The sequence below is a fragment of the Panthera uncia genome, chromosome A2, assembly GCF_023721935.1.
Source record: "Panthera uncia isolate 11264 chromosome A2, Puncia_PCG_1.0, whole genome shotgun sequence".
NCBI lineage: Eukaryota > Metazoa > Chordata > Mammalia > Carnivora > Felidae > Panthera > Panthera uncia.
The window spans coordinates 150,320,004-150,339,016 of NC_064816.1; the positions used below are offsets into that span (position 1 = coordinate 150,320,004).

General features: G+C 50.5%; 1 protein-coding gene across 2 annotated transcripts in view; it reads right to left on the reverse strand.

Annotated features, from left to right (window-relative positions):
* Nucleotides 1-1,131: 1,131 nt before the first annotated feature.
* DENND11 (DENN domain containing 11) overlaps nt 1,132-19,013 on the reverse strand; it is a 43,870-nt gene continuing 25,988 nt past the window's right edge. The window contains exons 4-10 of one of the 2 annotated variants that reach the window (XM_049641964.1): nt 18,310-18,463; nt 10,949-11,087; nt 9,856-9,987; nt 9,479-9,629; nt 8,772-8,840; nt 6,868-7,082; nt 1,132-5,173 (exon numbers count right to left, since the gene is read on the reverse strand). In XM_049641964.1, the coding sequence (XP_049497921.1) occupies nt 6,887-7,082; nt 8,772-8,840; nt 9,479-9,629; nt 9,856-9,987; nt 10,949-11,087; nt 18,310-18,463 (841 nt within the window). In that variant the 3' untranslated portion in view covers nt 1,132-5,173; nt 6,868-6,886. Of the gene's footprint in view, nt 7,083-8,771; nt 8,841-9,478; nt 9,630-9,855; nt 9,988-10,948; nt 11,088-18,309; nt 18,464-19,013 lie in introns of both variants that reach the window. The other variant, XM_049641963.1, reaches the window with a different exon arrangement.

Consider the following 19,013-nt stretch of genomic DNA (forward strand, 5'->3'; position numbering starts at 1 on the left):
GAGTCCCTTGGAGAGTGAAGACTAATGCTTCAAAGGATTACAAAGCAGCTACAAAAAGCTCATGAATGAAGATCACAAAAAAACCAAGGCTTACCTGTTCAGCTCTGTATCCTTCAGAGTGGTGTTAAAAGCTGTGCTTTGGCCTCCAAAACCCTGCAGTGGAAGGAGGACCCACACCCTGGTGCCCACAGAGGGGAGCAGGGATGCTGTGGGAGGAGGAAAAGTTTGTACGGGAGCGAGGAGCATCTTACACCTTCTTGGTTTTCTGATAAGACTGTAAAGGACGAGCCCAGAAGCCGGCTCGCTCCCTCCCTGATCGGCTACCAGCATGTGTATTTATTTAGTGAATCGGGTCCTTGCGGTGAAATAGTGGGATTTCAACTGGGGAAGGATATCGAATAGATTAATATCTGTATGCGTTCTGAAATCTAGGCTCCCTGGTGTGAATTTTGCCTTCTTGATTCAGGCTCTTTCCTGTGAGAATGTGGTTTCTTATCGTTCATGCTCTTGTTCTTTCCATGGTCCTGGCGCAGAACATCCAGGTGAAGGACACTCCTGTTAGGCACAAACCTTTTGAAAGACGAATTTTACTCAAAAGCCAGATTATTTCTAATACAAATCCAGATGCTTCTGGCACGCAAGTCTTTTGCATGGTGCCATGGCTGGTCTGGGCACATGGCTGTCGTGACTGCGTGCAGTGCTTTGTTTACACACGCAACAGATTCGCCGTGTTCTCACCCCATCCCTGGGAAGTCGGTACCATCATACGGTCATGTGCCTTGGAAAGCAGGAACCTGGCGTTGAATACAGCATCAGTGATGTTAGGAATTTTACCCTTACACTAACTCCCCCAAAGGTTAAAAATGAAAGAAAACTTCAGTGTGTGGGTGTGTATATGTACACCCAGTCCTGGCTCTTCCGGACAGCATGATTCTTCCCAGCTTTGGTCCCCATTACCTGGAGGATGTTCATGCAGACCGTGGCCTCTAGGAGAACAGGTACCAGGCGCCCCGGTTGCTCTGTCACTGTGACGTCCGCATTCAGGTTCTGCTCATACACTGGGCCATCCCTCCTTCCTACCACAAACCACATTTCTCGGGCCAGGGAAGGACTGAAACGCACACGTTCATGTTAAAATGTGAATTTTAATTGTAAAAATTGTTTTCTGTAAATATAGTTATATCAACCTCTCTGCACACAACTTGGTTCCGATATATACAGATATGATACACACAGATGTTATTTGTACCACAAAACAATCATTAAAGAAACATTCACTCCTCATAGCTTCAGGATTAACACCAGCTTTCTTTAGAGCATTAAAATCATTACCATCAAAACAGAAGAACGTACCTATGCGACTAGTATTCAGGGTGAAATTTATCAACTGTCTTACTAGCTTCATACTATGAGGTCAAGAATTTAAACAAAAATAGATTCAGTGTTTCTTATTGCTAGAACTCTTATGCTGGGGTATTAAAATAGGGGTTTGACATTTAAGGCGACAGGGAGGCTATGTTAATCCTAACTTGGGAGAAATAGGAAAACCATTTTTCCAAGGCTACAACCATTCCTTTTTCAGAAAAGGTTGACTTCCCAGACCTATAAAAAAAAAAAAAAATTCAGCCAACAAGCTTGGGTAAATAAGGAGGTTGATTTTCTTTTCCTCTACTCTGTACCCCTGAAGTGTCCTAGCTGGACTGCTCAACAGCACAGAATTCATACCTTTCCTCATTATGGTCTTTGTGGGCACTCGAGTCAAACTATTCCTGAGGCCGCCTTCCAAATTTTTGAACACTTTTTATCTTCGCTTCATTTGGCCTAAGGAGGTTTTCACTCCAACATCAATGAAATCTATTTGCAACCAGCTAACTCTATGACCTCTCTGGGGATTTTTCATTTTGTGGATCCTCCCTGGCTAATTTCTAAGGCCCTGCCCTACTCTACCCCTGCATTCCCCAGCTGTCTTTAGAAAGCAGACTAAATGTATCGTTAGTCTAAACACGCCTTCCAAAGCCAACGTAATTCACACCTATCCTTACACTACGGTAAGTAAATAAATTTTCTGAATTTAGATTACGTTACTGCTAAAAGCCCATCCTATGCTGAGCTTCTGGAATAACTCTAAAGAGGGCTTCCCCCCGGCCCCCCATCATTGTTTGTAATCACTAGAAAATTCTTACTTCCTTTCTAAATGAGTTTTACCCAACTGCCCCCGTCTTCCGGCTCCAGAGAGAAAGTGCCAGGCAGAAGACCACGTGGCTTCAGGAAGAGGCCTGCTGATCGGCCTCCTCACGTGAAGCAAGAGTTTCCCTTGAGGTCGCTGCCCGTGCCATCCTCTCGAAGACCCTCCCGTTCACCTCCCAGAGAGCATGGCTAAGGCTCCCAGCACAGTGTCCTTATTCACGCTCAAAGACGAATAATGACACTTCTATGAGGTTTCAGTTGCTTCCAAGTTACAAAACTTGTTTCTTCCAGGATTCTAGTTTTGAGATTTTCTTCCGTTTCCACATCTGCACACTTAATTCATCACATAATAATATCGACATAAAAATAAACTCCCATTTCTCATAAGAAAAACAGTAACTTAATTCACAGCCTTTCTCCCAACACTCAGTGCCCTAGCAGCTCCTGGGAACAGAGGTATATTAGTCATCAGATGGAATCTTCGAAACCCACGGACTCAGGGGTAAGAGGAGCCCTTGACCCCTTCTCTTCCCCTACCTGAAATCAGAGAAGGGTCTTCCTGAAACAAGAAGGGGCAGGTGGGGGCCAGCGGAGGTAAGCCCCCCGGCCCTGGAGGAGCCTCACCGCAGGGCACGAAGTGCGGGAAGACCCTGGGGCTGGACCTCAGATCCTGAGCCCACTAGTGAGGAACTGGACAGGGAGGTGAAAGCCCCCGCATGACGTGTTGGTCCCCATGTTGACTTTCCTGCCTATTTCAGAACTGGCATCCTACAAAGGAAAGTTCAGTGTCAAGCTGAACGTTGTCTTACAATTTTATTCGACGCCCTCCTGCTCCTTTACCTTTCCAAGTATGATCTGTACGGGGACTGGAGAAAACATCTCAATCCATTCCCTGGGCTATGCAGTTTCAGGGGGAAAAAAAAAAGGTCCCTGAGGTCCCTGCCTCTTCTCAGAGGGTTGCTGTCCTACCATTAAAACGTTAATTCATGACTGCCCTTTACAAAAGCTTCCCTGAAGGCCTCGGTTTAAAGGTGAATCATCTCATCTTTTTACTGTGTTGGAAGGGCTTTCAGTGGATCAAGACGAATAGCAAGTTCGTCCTCGTAGCCACCGGAATGAAAAACAGCGATTCAGGTCGGATTTCTCTTTACTTTTACCTTCCGGTTAAAATATCAGGGAGTTACACTGATAAATGAGTCTTCACAGGTGGTATTTAGAATGATCTGTGCACTGTGCTACACTTCAATTTCCCATCTTGATTTTCACGAGGAGCAAAACAAGGGAAGCTATAGATGCAAATTCTGGGCCAAGTTATTTCTATCATTACCAATGAATTCGGCACCCCTCCCCGGCCGAGTGGAAGAGGTGCCATGCCGGATGGCGGCTGTGGGAGGCGAGAGCCTTCTGACTCACGGCCGTCCTGGCTGCCGGAGGACCGTGCAAGGCCCCAGGTGGCACAATGATACTGGAACAGACACCGGGCCTAAGGAGTGCTTCGTGCTTGTCTAAAGCCATAGTTAATTCTACACAAATTGGCCCACCCTTTTTGCTCTCGTAGGAGATAAATCCTACCGTTTCTGACTCCTGAAGAAAGAAGCCTAAGCCAGAGGGCAACCAGACATTCTCCCCATGGCTGACTATTACCATCTGCCGAGCCTGCAGAATTGGAAAAATCCACCTAAATGGGCCTCTGTCGCATTTGGCGGGACGTCAGTAAACCCCAGGCCTGGGTTCTTGGTCCCACAAGGAGTCCTGCCACCTGGTTTTTTCTGCCTTGATTCAACGGCGGCAGCAGCCCAGGTGTCTCAGGTCAGCAACGTTTCCAGGTGACCACATGGCTCATAGCATGGCATTAGACCAGGCTGAGAGTTCTCAGAAGGACCCAGCCAGCTGAGAGGAGGCAGGGGAGGGGGTGAGGTTCAACAGCACAGAAGGGCAGAAGGCTACCACGGGTCCAGCCACCCCACCTAGGCTTCCAGCTCTGCCCCAAGGGTCGGTGGTAACCATCCCCGCCCTCCAGAGCTTATCGATCTACGAGGCGGTGAAGAAGAACGTTGACCAATGTCTTCTGACCGAAAGCAGAAGGGTTTTAAGGAAATAGTTCAACAGTGACAGAAAAGCTGGTCCACGTGGCTTCTAGCTTCTGTAACTGCAGGGAGCCCTGCCGGGTACCTCACTCTCCGGTTCCCCTTGTAGAGAAGGGGCAGCCGCTAACTGGAGACACTGGGGAGAGGACAGGGGGATGGAAGCAGGGGTGGGGGACAGAGCAAGTCTTCCAAAGGGGACCTCCGTATGACTGACTACAGAGCGACGGGGCATGTTGCTCAGTCAGCCAGAGGTGCTGTGCTGGGCTTCTGGCTGATAATGACACTGGCAAGGGAAGGACGGCTGCGTCTCCTCACAGAGGGAATACAGGGCAGGAGGGGGAGCAGTTCTGTCCTGGGGTCAGCTGAGCCCAGGCTCACTCGTATTATTCCCCTCCGTGCCCAGCCCCCAGCCCCCTGCCCGAGGGTGAGGGGGCGGCCCATAGCCGCCAGACAACCGCCTGGAAGAGTCTGCAGCTAAAGGGAACCCAGAACCCCGACCCGCAACGCAAAGGAAAGAACAGAAACCTTATTTTCACCTTACGACCTTTACATGAGCACTTATGAGCTTGGAGTTACAATTCCACAGAAACACAAGTGTTTGCATGCAGAAGGGCGCGGGGACGGACGTGCTTTAAGATAGTCCTTTCCAACAAACCCCTCAATTCCAGAGGAAGGGGGCCTGCGTCCACCAAGAGAATCCGACCTTTCCTGCTTCCGATCGACCATCCCCCTAACTTAGAAAACCTTGAGCCTTCAGATAGCACTAAAAGTCACCATGACTTGACCCAAGTCCGAAAGGCTGCTCCTTCCCCAGAGACAAGAGAAGGTTGCTCTTCAAGGAAAGAGGCGGCGAGGCTTTTTTTGTAAACATCTATATTACTGAAATGGCTAAATCCACACTGCAGAGGAGAAAAGTGTATTAGTTGTACAGTTTACATTTCAATGCCCAAACTTATTTATATATTTACATAAAAGAACCTACTTTGATTAATCAATACGTATTTGCATTTTTACATGTGAATTTCTTTAGTCGTGAATCCCCTATCATGGAACTACAGTGAAAATATTTTTGAGTAAAGCAGTGAGCCCTGAAAAGCTGTAAGACTTGTGTGCCATCCACTTGAAAGTCATTTCTCTGCTGTGTGTAGTAGCCTGGCTGGAACCTGGTCACAGACATGGACACACGGATGGCTATTCCAGTAACAGAGCCAGGCAAGAAGATCGAGAGGGAAGAAAGTCACCAACAACCCAGGAGCCCAAGTCAAAATCCTAAACTATGGCCAAAAAAAGCCCTAACCTCTACTCACAGGAGCTGGCTTCAAATACCTACGGTCTCACCTAAGTTGGCATTCCTGGAATGCACAGCCAAAGAGAACAGGCAGGGACCCACAGGAGCCGTCCCACACCAAAACATGTCACAGGGACACAGGTAAACTCATCACTGACGCTCGGGGGTTCCAACCACTTCTCTAGGTGAAGGCACTATCAAATTTGCTCTCCAACAAACGTGTTCTGTCTCTGGCCCCAACTGCTTAGCTCAAGGACTGTCAACTCTGCTGGCAAGAAATCTGTTTGTGAGGGCCCCAGACTGGTACACAGTCTTGTTCCATGCTTCAAACTCTGAGTAACCAACTCCGGATCCTTGCTGGAATATGGAATCCAGTGAATCTCTGTTTTGATCCCGAGGCTCTGCTGGTGATATGTCCAGAGAACTCTCAGAGAAACATCTTCTGCTCTATCCTCTTTGAACCCCAACTGCTCTACCTTTGGTGGGAACAAACATTGCTCTAAGAGCATAGTTAGCCCTTAAAGGAAGCTCAATTGTAAAATGAATTTGCTTGCAAGCTCCAGGGCCATCCCTGAAGGAGCGGGATTCAGAGAAAGGAGGAGTTTTACGTTGAGTGGCCACCGTTAATTTACTCTGAGGAAAGTTTCAACACTTCAGGCTACAATTTTACTTTCCAGCTGGCTGGTAAGAAACCTCTTCTTGTCATTCTGTCCTTAGAGAAGCTCATGCTTTGTGACGGAAACATCCTCTTGTTCCTCTTTGAGGTCTCCACTCACATGAACAGAGAAGACAGATTTGCCCCAGCGAACAGGAAAAGGGATCTGATCCCAACACTGGACTCCCGGAACTGATAAAACACCTCGAAAGGTCATGAGCTCTAGCTTCCACCTTGAGGAGATGCACGTACAAGGCCACCCTGGACAGAATACCGCAAGGGACGAACTCCTGGAGACTTTCTGAACAGCCCACCCCAGTGTTTCCGAGCTCAGCCCGCTCCCAGTGACACATGGCCTTCACCACATCCCCTCAAGTCACTCGACCAGGACACAAGAGAAGCCACTCGGATGACGCCTATGACAAAACCCAGGCAGTAGCTCTGGGAGAAAGTGGTCCATTCCAACATGGCACCAGGGCAGGGCACAAAACCAAGGTGGTCTCATCTTACCACTAGGAAGGAAGGGAGAAAGGAGATTGCAAAAAATCACATTTGTTGGGAAGTATAAACCATATTCCTTTGTGTCAACTTAATAAAAAAGGAGGTCCTTGGGGGCCCAGTGTGAACTCCCCACGTGAGGAGCGGCTCACCGGTCTGGGCTCACTCTTCCTATGGGCAGCAGGGGTTGTCAATGACCAACATGACGTCGATGCCATAGGCCTCCAGCAGGTCCATCAGAAAGCTCCGGTCCCCTTGGGGGTCTAGACCCATGCCCCGGGCGTGCTCAGCGGTCAGAGTTTTGTCTTGACTGGCGGACACCTCCAACAGAGTCTGAAATATCCGGTTGTTCTGCTCTAGGAAAAACCTGTGTTCACAAGATAAGACACACGGAAGGGAGGGCAGAAAAAAAAAAAGGGTCACCAAATAATCCACACATGGGGAACCAAAACTACATTGCTTTAATATGCTTTTAAATGCTTTCAAAAATAGAATGATCTCTAAAAAAATAAGAAAATTAGGACCAAAGTTCAAGGGTTACTAAAGTGACACCAACTTTAGCAAAGAAACCGCTAGCATTAATCATGGCATGACCTGCAAAGTCCCCAAACTTGGGGACTTTTGGCCTGCCTGCCAAAAACAAACTTTCCTATGGAAGGTTACTACATACACTGTGTTCTTTGTTCTGCTTAGTCAGAAGGGGAAGAGAAAGAAAAGACAAAACCCTAAAAAAATCCTGATGATCCAGCTCTGAGGTCAAGACTTAAACGTGAGAAACTAAAATTCACCTTCAAAGCCCTGGACAGGTCACTGGGGCCAGCAGCACGGACGAGCCTTAGCGGGGACAGAGCAGGGCCCTGAGAGGCTCTCCAGCCTGAGAGCCATCGCAGAGCACGCCAGGCTGTGGCTGGCCATCCACAAGGAAGAGGTGGGGCTCGGGGCTGGGGCAGGCACGGGGATGTCTTTTAGCCACCACGACTGGGAGTGAAAGGCCAAGGGGCCGTGGAGCCCCACTGTAGGCACCAATACTGCCCTAGCTCCCCACCATCCTCGGGTATTTCTTTTCCTTTGGTTACTTTTTTTTGTGTGTCGGGGGGGGGGGGGGGGGGGTATTATACACAGAGTGTGATTTACGTGTCACCGATTTATGGTGCTACGTAAATTTATGAGCCATGTTCAGAAAAGGCGTGAACTGTCTAGACTTTTCAGATCTATTCCAAGGGGCTCTCAGGTTCCACCAAGGCATCTAAGTGCCCAAAGAAGTTCTAACTGCTCGTGAATTTCAGGTGCAGTGGAACGCATCAGACCCTGAGGAGCCTCCTGGATCATTTCCGAAAACTTGTACCTCTCAGCATCGTGCATGGGTGGGGAGGTACGCTTTAATAGAATCCAAGAACTACACCTCTGTTGAAATGTCCACATTAAGTTCTCAACATCCAAGCCAGAGATGGTTCTCGCTGCAAGTGCCATGTTCCTCACCCCGACCCCGGGGCCTGGGGAAGGAAGGCCAGACAGGAAGCCAGGAGAATTGGTTTCCGTTCCAATTACAGTTCTGTCTGCCCCGCTGAGCGCTGTTTCACAAGCTGCTCAGAAGTTACATAAATGCTGTAAGGTATGAAGACTATGGCTCCTGCCCCCGACCACGAACCAACACATCTGGGGGCAGGGGATTTCATTAGGTTCAAAAGTTAACATTTCTGATCATCCCGTAACACTGAACGCAAGGAACTCTTTATTCGAGCGAAGCAACGGATGAGAAGCCCCCGCACCCTGCAGGGCAGACGCTTCTGGGCAGTGGACATCTGGATGCACACGCTCAACGGAAAGACAAAACATCAGGATTTGCGTTTTTCTCTTCCCTGTCCGCTGGGTGTCCCCCAGTGGCATTTAGGGCTTAAGGTGGACTCCACACGGAGCCCAGCTCTCAGTGTACCCGGCAGCAGCGATAAAGGCCATCCCTGGCCTGCCAAGCGTGACACGGGAGGGGTCGAGGCCCAAGGCGGCGAGCGCTCAGGGATCCCGGGAAGCCCCACGACCGCTGCCCGGGCTGACTTACAGCACAAAGAGGTCCTCCTCACAGGGGGTGTAGTCGTCTTCCAGCTCCTGGGAGTACAGCAGCATCTGCCTGTGGTGAAGGAGGCCCCCGTCACACTCCGGTGCCGTCACAGAACCCCGGACATCGGCCAGGTCGTGGGTCAGGCACCTGCACGGGGCGGGCGGCCCCTGCCCCCGGCCCGAAAGCAGGGAGACCGGAAGGGAATCAACGGGCCTTGGAGCCAAAGCCCCCAGGGTCCAGGGCCAGCTCTGCCCCTGGGTGACCTCAGGCAAGTGGCAGTCTTTCGTAACTGCCCCTAAAACAGGGATAGGGATGGTGATGGTATTTATTTCGCCACCGGTACCAGGGGGTGCCGTTTACTTTACGGGGTAACCAAACTCCTGAGAACTGCGGGAGATGACGCGGAGGCAAGCTGCCAACACTGTGCTCGCCAGGTGCTCGCGCTCTTCCCTGGGCCTCCCCGGATCCGAGCCCATCAGCCAGAGGTCACCTCCACACGCTCGCCGCCCGCGTATCAGGCCAACACGCCAGGAGCCCGGCTTCGTCCGCCCCAGGCTCCCCTTTGTCCCCCATCTCCCGGGCAGTCGGCCGGCCCGGCTGAACTGAGAAGGGCAGTGCCCCGGGGCCGTCTCTCTCAGGGTGTGCTGGCCTTGGCCGTGCCCGCCACCCCGCGTGGGCACGCACGTGCCGGGACCGGCTCCCGCTACCTCTGCTCGTTGAGCCGCCGGTACTTCTCCCGGTCGGCGCTGTTGATCCTCAGCAAGGGCTGCAGGTGGCCGTGGTGCGTCTTCACATTCTGGTTATCCACGTAGACGTCGTACAGTTCCCGCTTCTCCTCGAAAATCTTCTCCGTGGTGCCTGTGACAGCCAAGCTCAGGGTATGGGAACCCGGAGGCCATTGCTGAGAGGCACCAGCCCGACCCCACCGGGTAAACAAGGGGTCCGGGAGCCCCGCACTGCGAGGAGAGGAGAAGGGGCCCCCGGGGAGCGAGCTGGAAGGCCAGAGCCTGGCTTCTGGCAGAGCCGGCCCGGGGAGCCGGGGCAAGGATGTGCGGGCGGGGTGCAGGGAGGGCCCCGTACTCACAGGCCACATAGGACACCTCTACCTCCAGGCTCTCGATGTCGGCCACGTTCACGTAGAAGAAAGGCTTGGACTCAGGAATGGCGCCCCCGATGCCAGGCAGGGAGACGTTGGCCAGGCAGCAGCAGCAGTACACTGTGGGACAGGGGAGGTGAGAGAGGAGTGTGGCCCGCCCCCCTCGGAGCAGTCAGCCTCCGAGGACGCCGCGGAGGGCTTGGCTCTGCGCTGTCCCGGCACCGGAGTCACAGGAGGCTCTGGCATTCTGAGGGGTGGGGCGGGGGCACGAGCCTCTCGGGTCCCACAGCGGAACCGGACCTCCAGTCGCGCCAACGGTGCCTCACCCCCTCCAGCTTCCAGTGCGCAGCTCACCGCGTCCCACTTAGACTCTGGCACTGCTGACCTTCCCCCATCTCCGAACCCCCGCCTGCGATAACCCCTGTTTCTCCCGGCTCCCTCCCTGCTTCTGATGGCCCCACCGAAGTCTCCTCTGTCCTCCACCTTTACTGCTCCACCTCCTGTGCCCGCATCACCTCCCTGCACTCGCGCTCTTCCCGGGTGACGCCATCCGTCCCGCGGTCACTGGCACTCCACACGCCGGCCTCGCTTTCCCCCCAAGTCCTGACCCACCCGCACCAGCGCCTGTGTCCACCTCACGGAGGCCTCACAGCAGACACGCACCGTATTCAAAGCCAGTGCTGTCATTCCACCCCCTACTCCTCCTGGACCCTCATCTGGTGGCCCCCCCATCCTCGTCATCCTGGACCCCTCCTCCATTACCTCACACACATCAGAACCTTCCAACCCAATCACACACCAACTCTTGCCAAGTTTTCCTCTTTACTGTATCAGAATCCCCATCTCCTCTCGCCACCTACCTCTTACTAGACCACGGATGCGTCCCCCAACCAACCTTCTTCACGGCCGCCAGAGCCCACATTCTAGAATGCAAGTCCGGCCCTGGCATTCCCAGGCTGAAAACCTGGGACCCTCCTGGGGCAGCCCCAACATTTCTGAACTCGGTCAACAACGCAAAGACTCGAGCAGTTTCTGCCCTGAGAAACTCACGACACAACACCCAACCTTGGTGTTTAGTTACCTCTATAACATACAACGCCCACAGGAGGGGGAGAAAATATCAAAATGCGCTTTCGAAGTAAGGCAAATTTCCAAAGGATGAGGATCTGTTCTCCAAAGAACTTGATAAACTGAGACATGCAGCCGGCTGGGTGAGTGATCTGAAAAAATAAAGGAGAGGAGAAGAGCTTGTTAAAAAATGTGAAAAACGTCCCGTGCAGATGTGTGCTAACCACTCCCCACACCCCTGCACCACAGACATCACAAAGTACAACCAACAGATGCATTAAGGGACGGTTACTTCCACACAAGATGGTATTTTTCTCTAAAGTCTCACCTTTATGCTGGGTTTCGATACTGCAACAGCTCCCCTGATACAGTGAGGTCTGAGTTTAGGGATCATTAAGTACTCAGGAGAGAGAGGCACAGAGGACACAAGGCTGAACCTAACTTTTGAAGAGTCAGAAAAGTCTCTGAAATGACAGTACCTCTCAATGAGAACATCCAACTCGAAACCATGATTGAGCCCTGGAAGGAGTACAGTGACGAGCCAACGGTCTCATATCAGCTCCCCAAGTACTCAGGGGCCCGCTGCCGTGTGAGGTGAGGGGTTGTGCAGGCAGGAAGACCCACGCCCCCTGCCCCCTCCCCGGCCTGACCACCACTGCACGTCGGGTCCAGCCTCTTCCTTCTCGATAACTGCAAGAGCCTATCGGCCCCTGCAGACTGCTTCTAGGAGCCCTGAGCCAGGAATACCCCAGAAGCTCTGACCTCAGAAAAGCTGAATTCCAACCCGGCTCTGCCATTTAGTAAGGGAAGGCCTTGAGAAAGTAGCCAACCTTTCCGGTTCACTTTCCGCATGCGAAACGGGGAGGCCATCCCATCCCTCACATGGCTCTCCAGGATTATGAGAGAAAACACATGAAATACACAGGAGCCGATGCAACAAATAAATGCGCAGCGTCACTTCCAAGCACAAGTGTCAGAAGCAGTATCGTTCACCACCCCTGGGGGGCGCTGGTGAGAGCACTTCAGAGGAGCGGTACCCACACCAAGGCAGAGTGCTGGGCCTGCTGGCTAGGAGACCTTGAGACACGCAGCACCAGAGCCTCCCTTTCCCAGGCAGCACCCCAGCACCACTGCCTCTCAGTTGTCCCGAGTGGGCAGAAAGGCTGCCCTCCGCTGAGGGTCCCTGTCCTGCTCCTGTGCCTACCCCTCTCCCAGATCTCCAGGGGCAGAGGCGCCGAGCCACCGCATCTGGTCAGATTCCTACAATCACAATCTTTCACAAAAGTCCAAAGGTAACGACCCAACATTCACTACTAGGTATTTATCCAAAGGATACCAAAATGCTGATTCAAAGGGGCACATGCACCTCAATACTTACAGCAGTGTGCTATCAACGGTAGCTGAACTACAGAAAGAGCCCATATGTCCATCAACTGATAAATGGATAAAGAAGATGTAATACACACACACACACACACACACACACACACACCGAATACTACTCCACAATCAAAAAGAATGAAATCTTGCCATTTGCTATGACATGCATGAAGCTAGAGTGTATTATGCTAAGTGAAATAAGTCAGAGAAAGACAAATATCATATGATTTCACTCATACATGGAATTTAAAAAACAAAGCAAATGAACATAGAGAAAGGGAAGCAAAAATAAGACAACAGAGAGGGAGGCAAACCATGAGACTCTTAACTACAGAGAACAAACTGAGGGTTGCTGGAGGGGAGGTGGGTGGGGGGATGGGCTAGATGGGGATGGGTGTTAAGGAGGCCACTTGTTCTGATGAGCACTGGGTATTATGTGTAAGTGATGAATCACGGAGTTCTACCCCTGAAACCAAAACTACACTGTATGTTAACTAACTTGAATTTAAATAAGAAAGAAACAAAGGCAACTATAGAGGAAAGGGAGCCCAGGCCTGTTCAGGTCCCTCCCAGCTCCCCTCCGCTGATCCTCAGGCCCCAAGCCCCAAGCACTGGGAAGGCCTGCCAGCATTTTGTCCAAATGTGTCCTGGGCCCCAGGATCCCAGAATAAATGACCAATCCTGAATTCTGATCTTATTCATTCATTCATGAATGCATGGACGCACACACACAAGAAATAGTTCTCACATACTTTGCACAAACACTGTTTAGTCTCAGCCCAACAATGAATGGCAAGGCCCAGCCCCTGCCCCCATATAGCCTGGAGACTACCAGAAGAAGCAGGTGCACACGTGAGCCAATCCCAGCCTGAGAGCCGAAATGGGAGAGGGCAGGGCTGCAGGAGTGCACAGGAGAGACTGATTCTAGAGAGGCAGGGAAGACTTCCTGGAGGCAGCGTGTCTCATCTTTGACATGAAGGGTAACTGGAGGGAGGGCGTTCTTGGTGGCGGGACCAGCGCGTGCCGAGGCCCGGAGATAGGACACAACTGCCAGTAGCTGAGGCGCTGGGCCTGGGCTGCACCAGGACGATGCGGGAAGTGGCCACGATGAGGAAGAGCGACCCTCTTCTGGAGGCCGCGGCAGAGAACACGCACCCCTCTCAACCTGACCCTGTCCAACCACACGACACAACAGACGTTTCTCCTCTTAAAATCCACCTCTCCCTTCTGGGCCTCGTTCTGCTGCAGCTTTTACAAGGAACTCTTTCCCTGGCTTGTGCTGGCAACGCCTGGGCTCTCTCTGTCCCTCGCCTCTCCTGTGCCCCCGCCCAGGGACTCCGTCTGCTCCCTTCTCTCTCTCCCCACTTGTCCACTTCCCAAGGAGGGGCCTCTACCAGCCACTGCTGGACCCCTCCGAGCGGCCTCTGGCCGTCCTTCCTCCCTTGCCAGTTAGTGTTGACTCTGCAACGGCCTTAGATCTGACCCCGACTTTACATGTTCTTCATACATGTGTTCACTCTGTAAAAATTCACTTAACTATACATGTATGGTGTTCTTTTAACTTGTGGGGACAAAATATGGTGTTTCAATAGACAGCTTACAGACAAATTTCTTTATATGTACCTATATGTGATAGTCCATAAACAGCCAGTGGAGTCATATCATATATATTATTGTTTCAGTGCTGCCATTTTTTCCCTGGTCCTTTCCTGTTTTACATATGTAAGCACCATCCCTCCATACCTTATCTCATCCCCAGGTAATACATATATTAATAACCTAGTATATACACCCAAACACCGCCTCATGTTTATATATGCACGTATGTGTATCTATCATTTCTGCACCTGAGGCTGTGACTATTTTACGAAACATATGATCGTATCACAAACGGTTTTCCGTACTTTGCTATTCTCACACAAAAACACTTGCTGGTAAACCTTGCACGTCAACTATGTATGCTCTAATTCGTTATTTATAATGGCTGTATAATATATGGGGCATTCTAATTCTCCACCGCTCTACACGATGCTGACTTAAACATTCTTATACAGACATCATTATATTCTGTTGGGTTATAAATATAGGGCAGATCCTAAGGGGTGGGATTGCTAACACAAAGGGTACTTGTATTTTCAATAGGTACTAACAAATTGATTTTGATTTTTTTTAATGTTTTTATGTATTTATGTTTGAGAGAGAGAGAGACAGAGCGAGCGAGCGAGCAGGGAAAGGGCAGAGAGAGAGGGAGACAGAATCCCAAGCAGGCTCCATACTGTCAGCAGAGAGCCGGATGTGGGGCTTGAACCCACGAACTGTGAGATCATGACCTGAGCCGAAACCAAGAGCTGGACGCTTAACCAAATGAGCCACCCAGGCACCCCCTAACAAATTTGGAAGACCAGTCACATCTCCATCTGCAACCAACAAAGTACACTTCTTCCCACATCACATCAACTAGAGTTTGGTAGGCATGTTAATGAGCAGCCCTCACTAGAGAAAAGCAGCTGGCGATTTTACTTTCTGTCCTCTGTGCCTCCTTTGTGGCCTGTTAGGGAGAGGAATCTGGGGACACCCAGGTCAGATGCTGGTGACCCAGGTCACCTTGCTTAGGTTTCAAGATAGCCCAGCAGCAACTGGACTCAGAGCAAAAGCTGGGTCAGAGTTTGGAATGGTGAGAAAAAGAGCGGGGTTCAGTCAATACAGACCCAGAACGCCCTAATGACCCTCTGACCATTTCTTGATTATTGCCTCTCAGGGCATGCCATGGGGTGGGGAAATCCTTAAACTATGTTCCCTGGACTCCCATGGCAGCTGGCTTCCAGTTAAGTTCGTCCGCGGGAGGCAATGACTGGGGACTGGAAGGCAGAAGGCAGGGAGAGGGAGCTCTCCGCTTTCTCACTCATGCTGGTATTTTGCCAGCAGCAGAGGACGCGTCTGATTCTAACCTCCAGCTTCTCCCAGCAGCCGCAGCTCCAGCTGAGCCAGACCCCCCAGAGGGTCCGGCAACAGCAGGTGCACAGTGCCTAGGACACCTGAGCACAGGCTGTGTAGGACTCCTCCTCAGGTTGCCACGGTTTTGATAACATCACCTCTCCAGTTACCCCAGCCCCGTGAGGGTGTGACAGGCAGTCCGGAAGAGGGCCCTAAGTAATCCCCACCTCTTGGTATTTACAGCCGTACGTAATCCCCTCTTCCTCTTGAGTAACTTGCTTTGACCAACAGAATATGGCAACATTGCAGGGCTGTCACTTCTATAATTAGGTTACAAAGGATTCTGATTTCCCTTTTGTTTTCACTTGCTGCCTTTGATGAAGCAAGCCACCGTGTTGGAGAGACCCACCTGGCTATGGACTGAGGACAACAAAGAGGCGGAGGTACTGAGGGCCTTGGTCCACTAGCCTTCAAGGAAACCAATCCTCCAACAGTCACATGAGCCCAGAAGTGATACTGCCCCCGCCCCAGTCAAGCCTTCGGACAAGCCCCCAACCCTGGCCGATACCCTGCCCGTGGTGTCACGGGAGACCATGAAGCAGAGGACCCAGCCAAAACATGCCTGAATTCCTAGTTCACAGACCCTGTGAGATAATACATTTGTACTATTTCAAACCGTGAATCTGGGGGTAATTTTTAATGCGGCGATAACTAATATAAGGTGGTAGCCGTCTCCAGTTAGAAGTATCTGTATTACCTTGCTCCCTTTTTGCTCCTTCAGTCTTCCAGTGCCTAGATCACGGATTCCCTGTATGGAAGTAGCCTGGAATATCTAACATAGTTTGTGTTTTCCTGACGAGACCCTAACCGGTACTTAATAGGGTTCACATTCCATGGTCTAGTGTTTAATGTTCTCTACCGTTTGATTCCAATCTATTTTTCCACTCTCTTCTCTCCTGCTCAGTGGACATAGGAATCCGTCCCAGTCCAGCTACAGGAAGACCTCATTTTATTGCACTTCACTTTATCAGGCTTTGCAGACTGCATATTTTTTTTTTTTTTTTTATAAAATCAAAGTCTGTGGCAACCTTGCATCGAGCCAGCCTATTGGTGCCATTTTCCAATGGCATTTGCTCATGTCACATCTCTGGGTCACATTTTAGTAATTCTCACCATATTTCAAGTTTTTCATTATTTTTTTTTTTGTCATGGTCAACTGTGATCAGTGATTATGACTCATTGAAAGCACAGATGATGGTTAGCATTTTTTAGCAATAAAGTATGGTTTAATTAAGGGATGTGCATTGTTTTTTAGGCATGGTGCTATTGCATACTTAATAAACTACAGCACGGTATAAACATAACTTGTGAATGCACTGGGCAACCAGAAATTTCATCTGACTCACTTTACTGCGGCTTTTGCTTTCCTGCATGGCCTGGAGCCGAACCCGCGGGATCTCAGGCATGCCTGTGGCCTGCTCATGCTCCATGAACCTGCTTGTGCCTTTTCACACCTATCCCTTCACAAAGGTGGTGGGCTAAGCAGCTGGCACTGACTCTGGCACCAGTCCTGTGTTTAAGTCCTGGCTCTATCTCCTACTAGCTGTAAGGCCCTAGGTAAGTCACTGGACCTTTACAGACCACAGCTGGCTTATCTGGAAACAGAGAGTAAACAATCATTTACTTTAAAATATGCCGCAATAGAGGCGCCTGGGCAGCCTGGTCAGTTAAGCGTCTGACTTTGGCTCAGGTCATGATCTCACCGTTTTGTGAGTTTGTGCCTCGCGTTGGGCTCTGTGCTGACAACTCAGAGCCTGGAGCCTGCTTCAGGTTCTGTGTCACCCCCTCTCTCTCTCTCTGCCCCTCCCCTGCTCACATTCTCTTTCAAAAATAAACAAACATTAAAATTAAATTAAAATTAAAGTTAAAAATAAAACAAAATATGCTGCAACAGGTATAGATAAATAGCTGGCAGAAAGCCAGCCTCACAGGAGGGGCTGAGAAGGTGACGGCCCCCACTGGCCTGTTCCCTCAGTCTGGAACCAGCCTCCCTCACTTCTCACCTGGCCAAATACTTCAGGGACTAACCCTTCTTCCAAGATGCCTTTCCAGAGTTTACCCTTAAAGCCCTGGCGTAATTTCTCTACCGGGGAGCCCTAGGTTTCTCCTGAAGTACCTTGTGGCCACCTACAGGGGAGGGAGAAGGAGGAGCTTCATGTTCACAGTCATCTCTGTACCCTACCAACGCCTCACACTTGTCAACTGTAAGCGAACATATTCTAGTACACAAGCTAAGTGCTTCAGAAAAAGTGCATCGCAAAGTCATATCAAGAATATGGTAACTACAGGGAGCCTGGCTGGCTCAGCTGGTAGAACACACGACTCTTGATATTGGGTTGTAAATTTGAGCCCCATGGAGGGTGTGGAGAGTACTAAAAAATATATATTTTTTTAATATTTATTTACTTTTGAGAGAGAGAGAGAGAGAGAGAGAGCGAGCAGGGGGAGGGGCACAGAGAGAGGGAGACACAGAATCCGAAGCAGCTCTAGGCTCTGAGCTGTCAATGCAGAGCCTGATGTGGGGCCTGAACCCATGACTGGTGAGATCATGACCTGAGCCAACGTCGAATGCCTAACCGACTGAGCCGCCCAGGTGTCCCAAAAATAAAATCTTAAAAAAGAAAAAAAAAAAGTAATATGGTAACTACGAAATACAACATGTGTTCATCAAATTCTTCATCTTTCATCTTTTCGACTCCAACGTCTGGCTTTAAATATCTAAAGCAAACAGCAGAAACAAATCCACTTCTTCTCTGCTAGGAATCTACCACAACTGGCCTGCCCTATCATCCTATATGGCTTTGCACCATGGTTCTAGAAATGTCTGGAAAGCATATGGGTTTTCAAAGAACCCAAATGCTTACGTCAGAAAACTATTCCATCAAAATCAGACTCTGGGCATAAGCCCAAGACATAAATTCCTTATGAATCAAAAAAATAATCAACAACCACTGTAGCAGACACGAGCCCAGGCCCACGCGAGCGCCTGGCCAGCCTCACCTTCATCTCAGGGTACATGTATCGGTGGATGGAAGGCAGCCAGTAGACAGGGGGCAGGCTGCCGCCTCTCCCCGGACCGGCATGGAGCACCCCTTTCTTGTCCTCATAGAACGCAGCCAGATGAGAGTAATGTCCTGGCGTCTCCAGCTGGTGTCTGCAAACACACACACACACACAGTGAGAACAGCTCCGGCCCCGGCTCTGCCCCTCGGTCGCCCTGCCCCAAGGGCTGGAACCCTTGGGGACGAAGCGATAAACCAAAAAGACCCTCATTTCGAGGTTGCCCAGAATGCCCCCTCGGGGGTTACAGAAGATCCTCACGTGGGGTCTGGTTCTCCCTGACACCATGGGACACACGCCTCCTCGAGGGAAACGGACAGAATGTACAGACCGTGACTAATGTTTATTGTTCTCCAGCAAGGTGTGCTGAAGAGGGTGTGGCGCCTCCCAGGGAAGGCTGAGCCAAGGGACAACGTGGAAGGCCACAAATCCCCTGCTTACAGCTGCTCTCTGCTGAGAAACCATGCTTGTTTGCTTCGTTATAGAAGACTCAGAGGGGACTTACCCCTCAACGTCTCAAATGAGGGAAAACAATTATTGGATGTCACCAGGCCTCAGACTTTCTGCATCAAGTAATAAAATTATTTAAAGAAAGAAAGAAAGAAAGAAAGAAAGAAAGAAAGAAAGAAAGAAAGAAAGAAAGA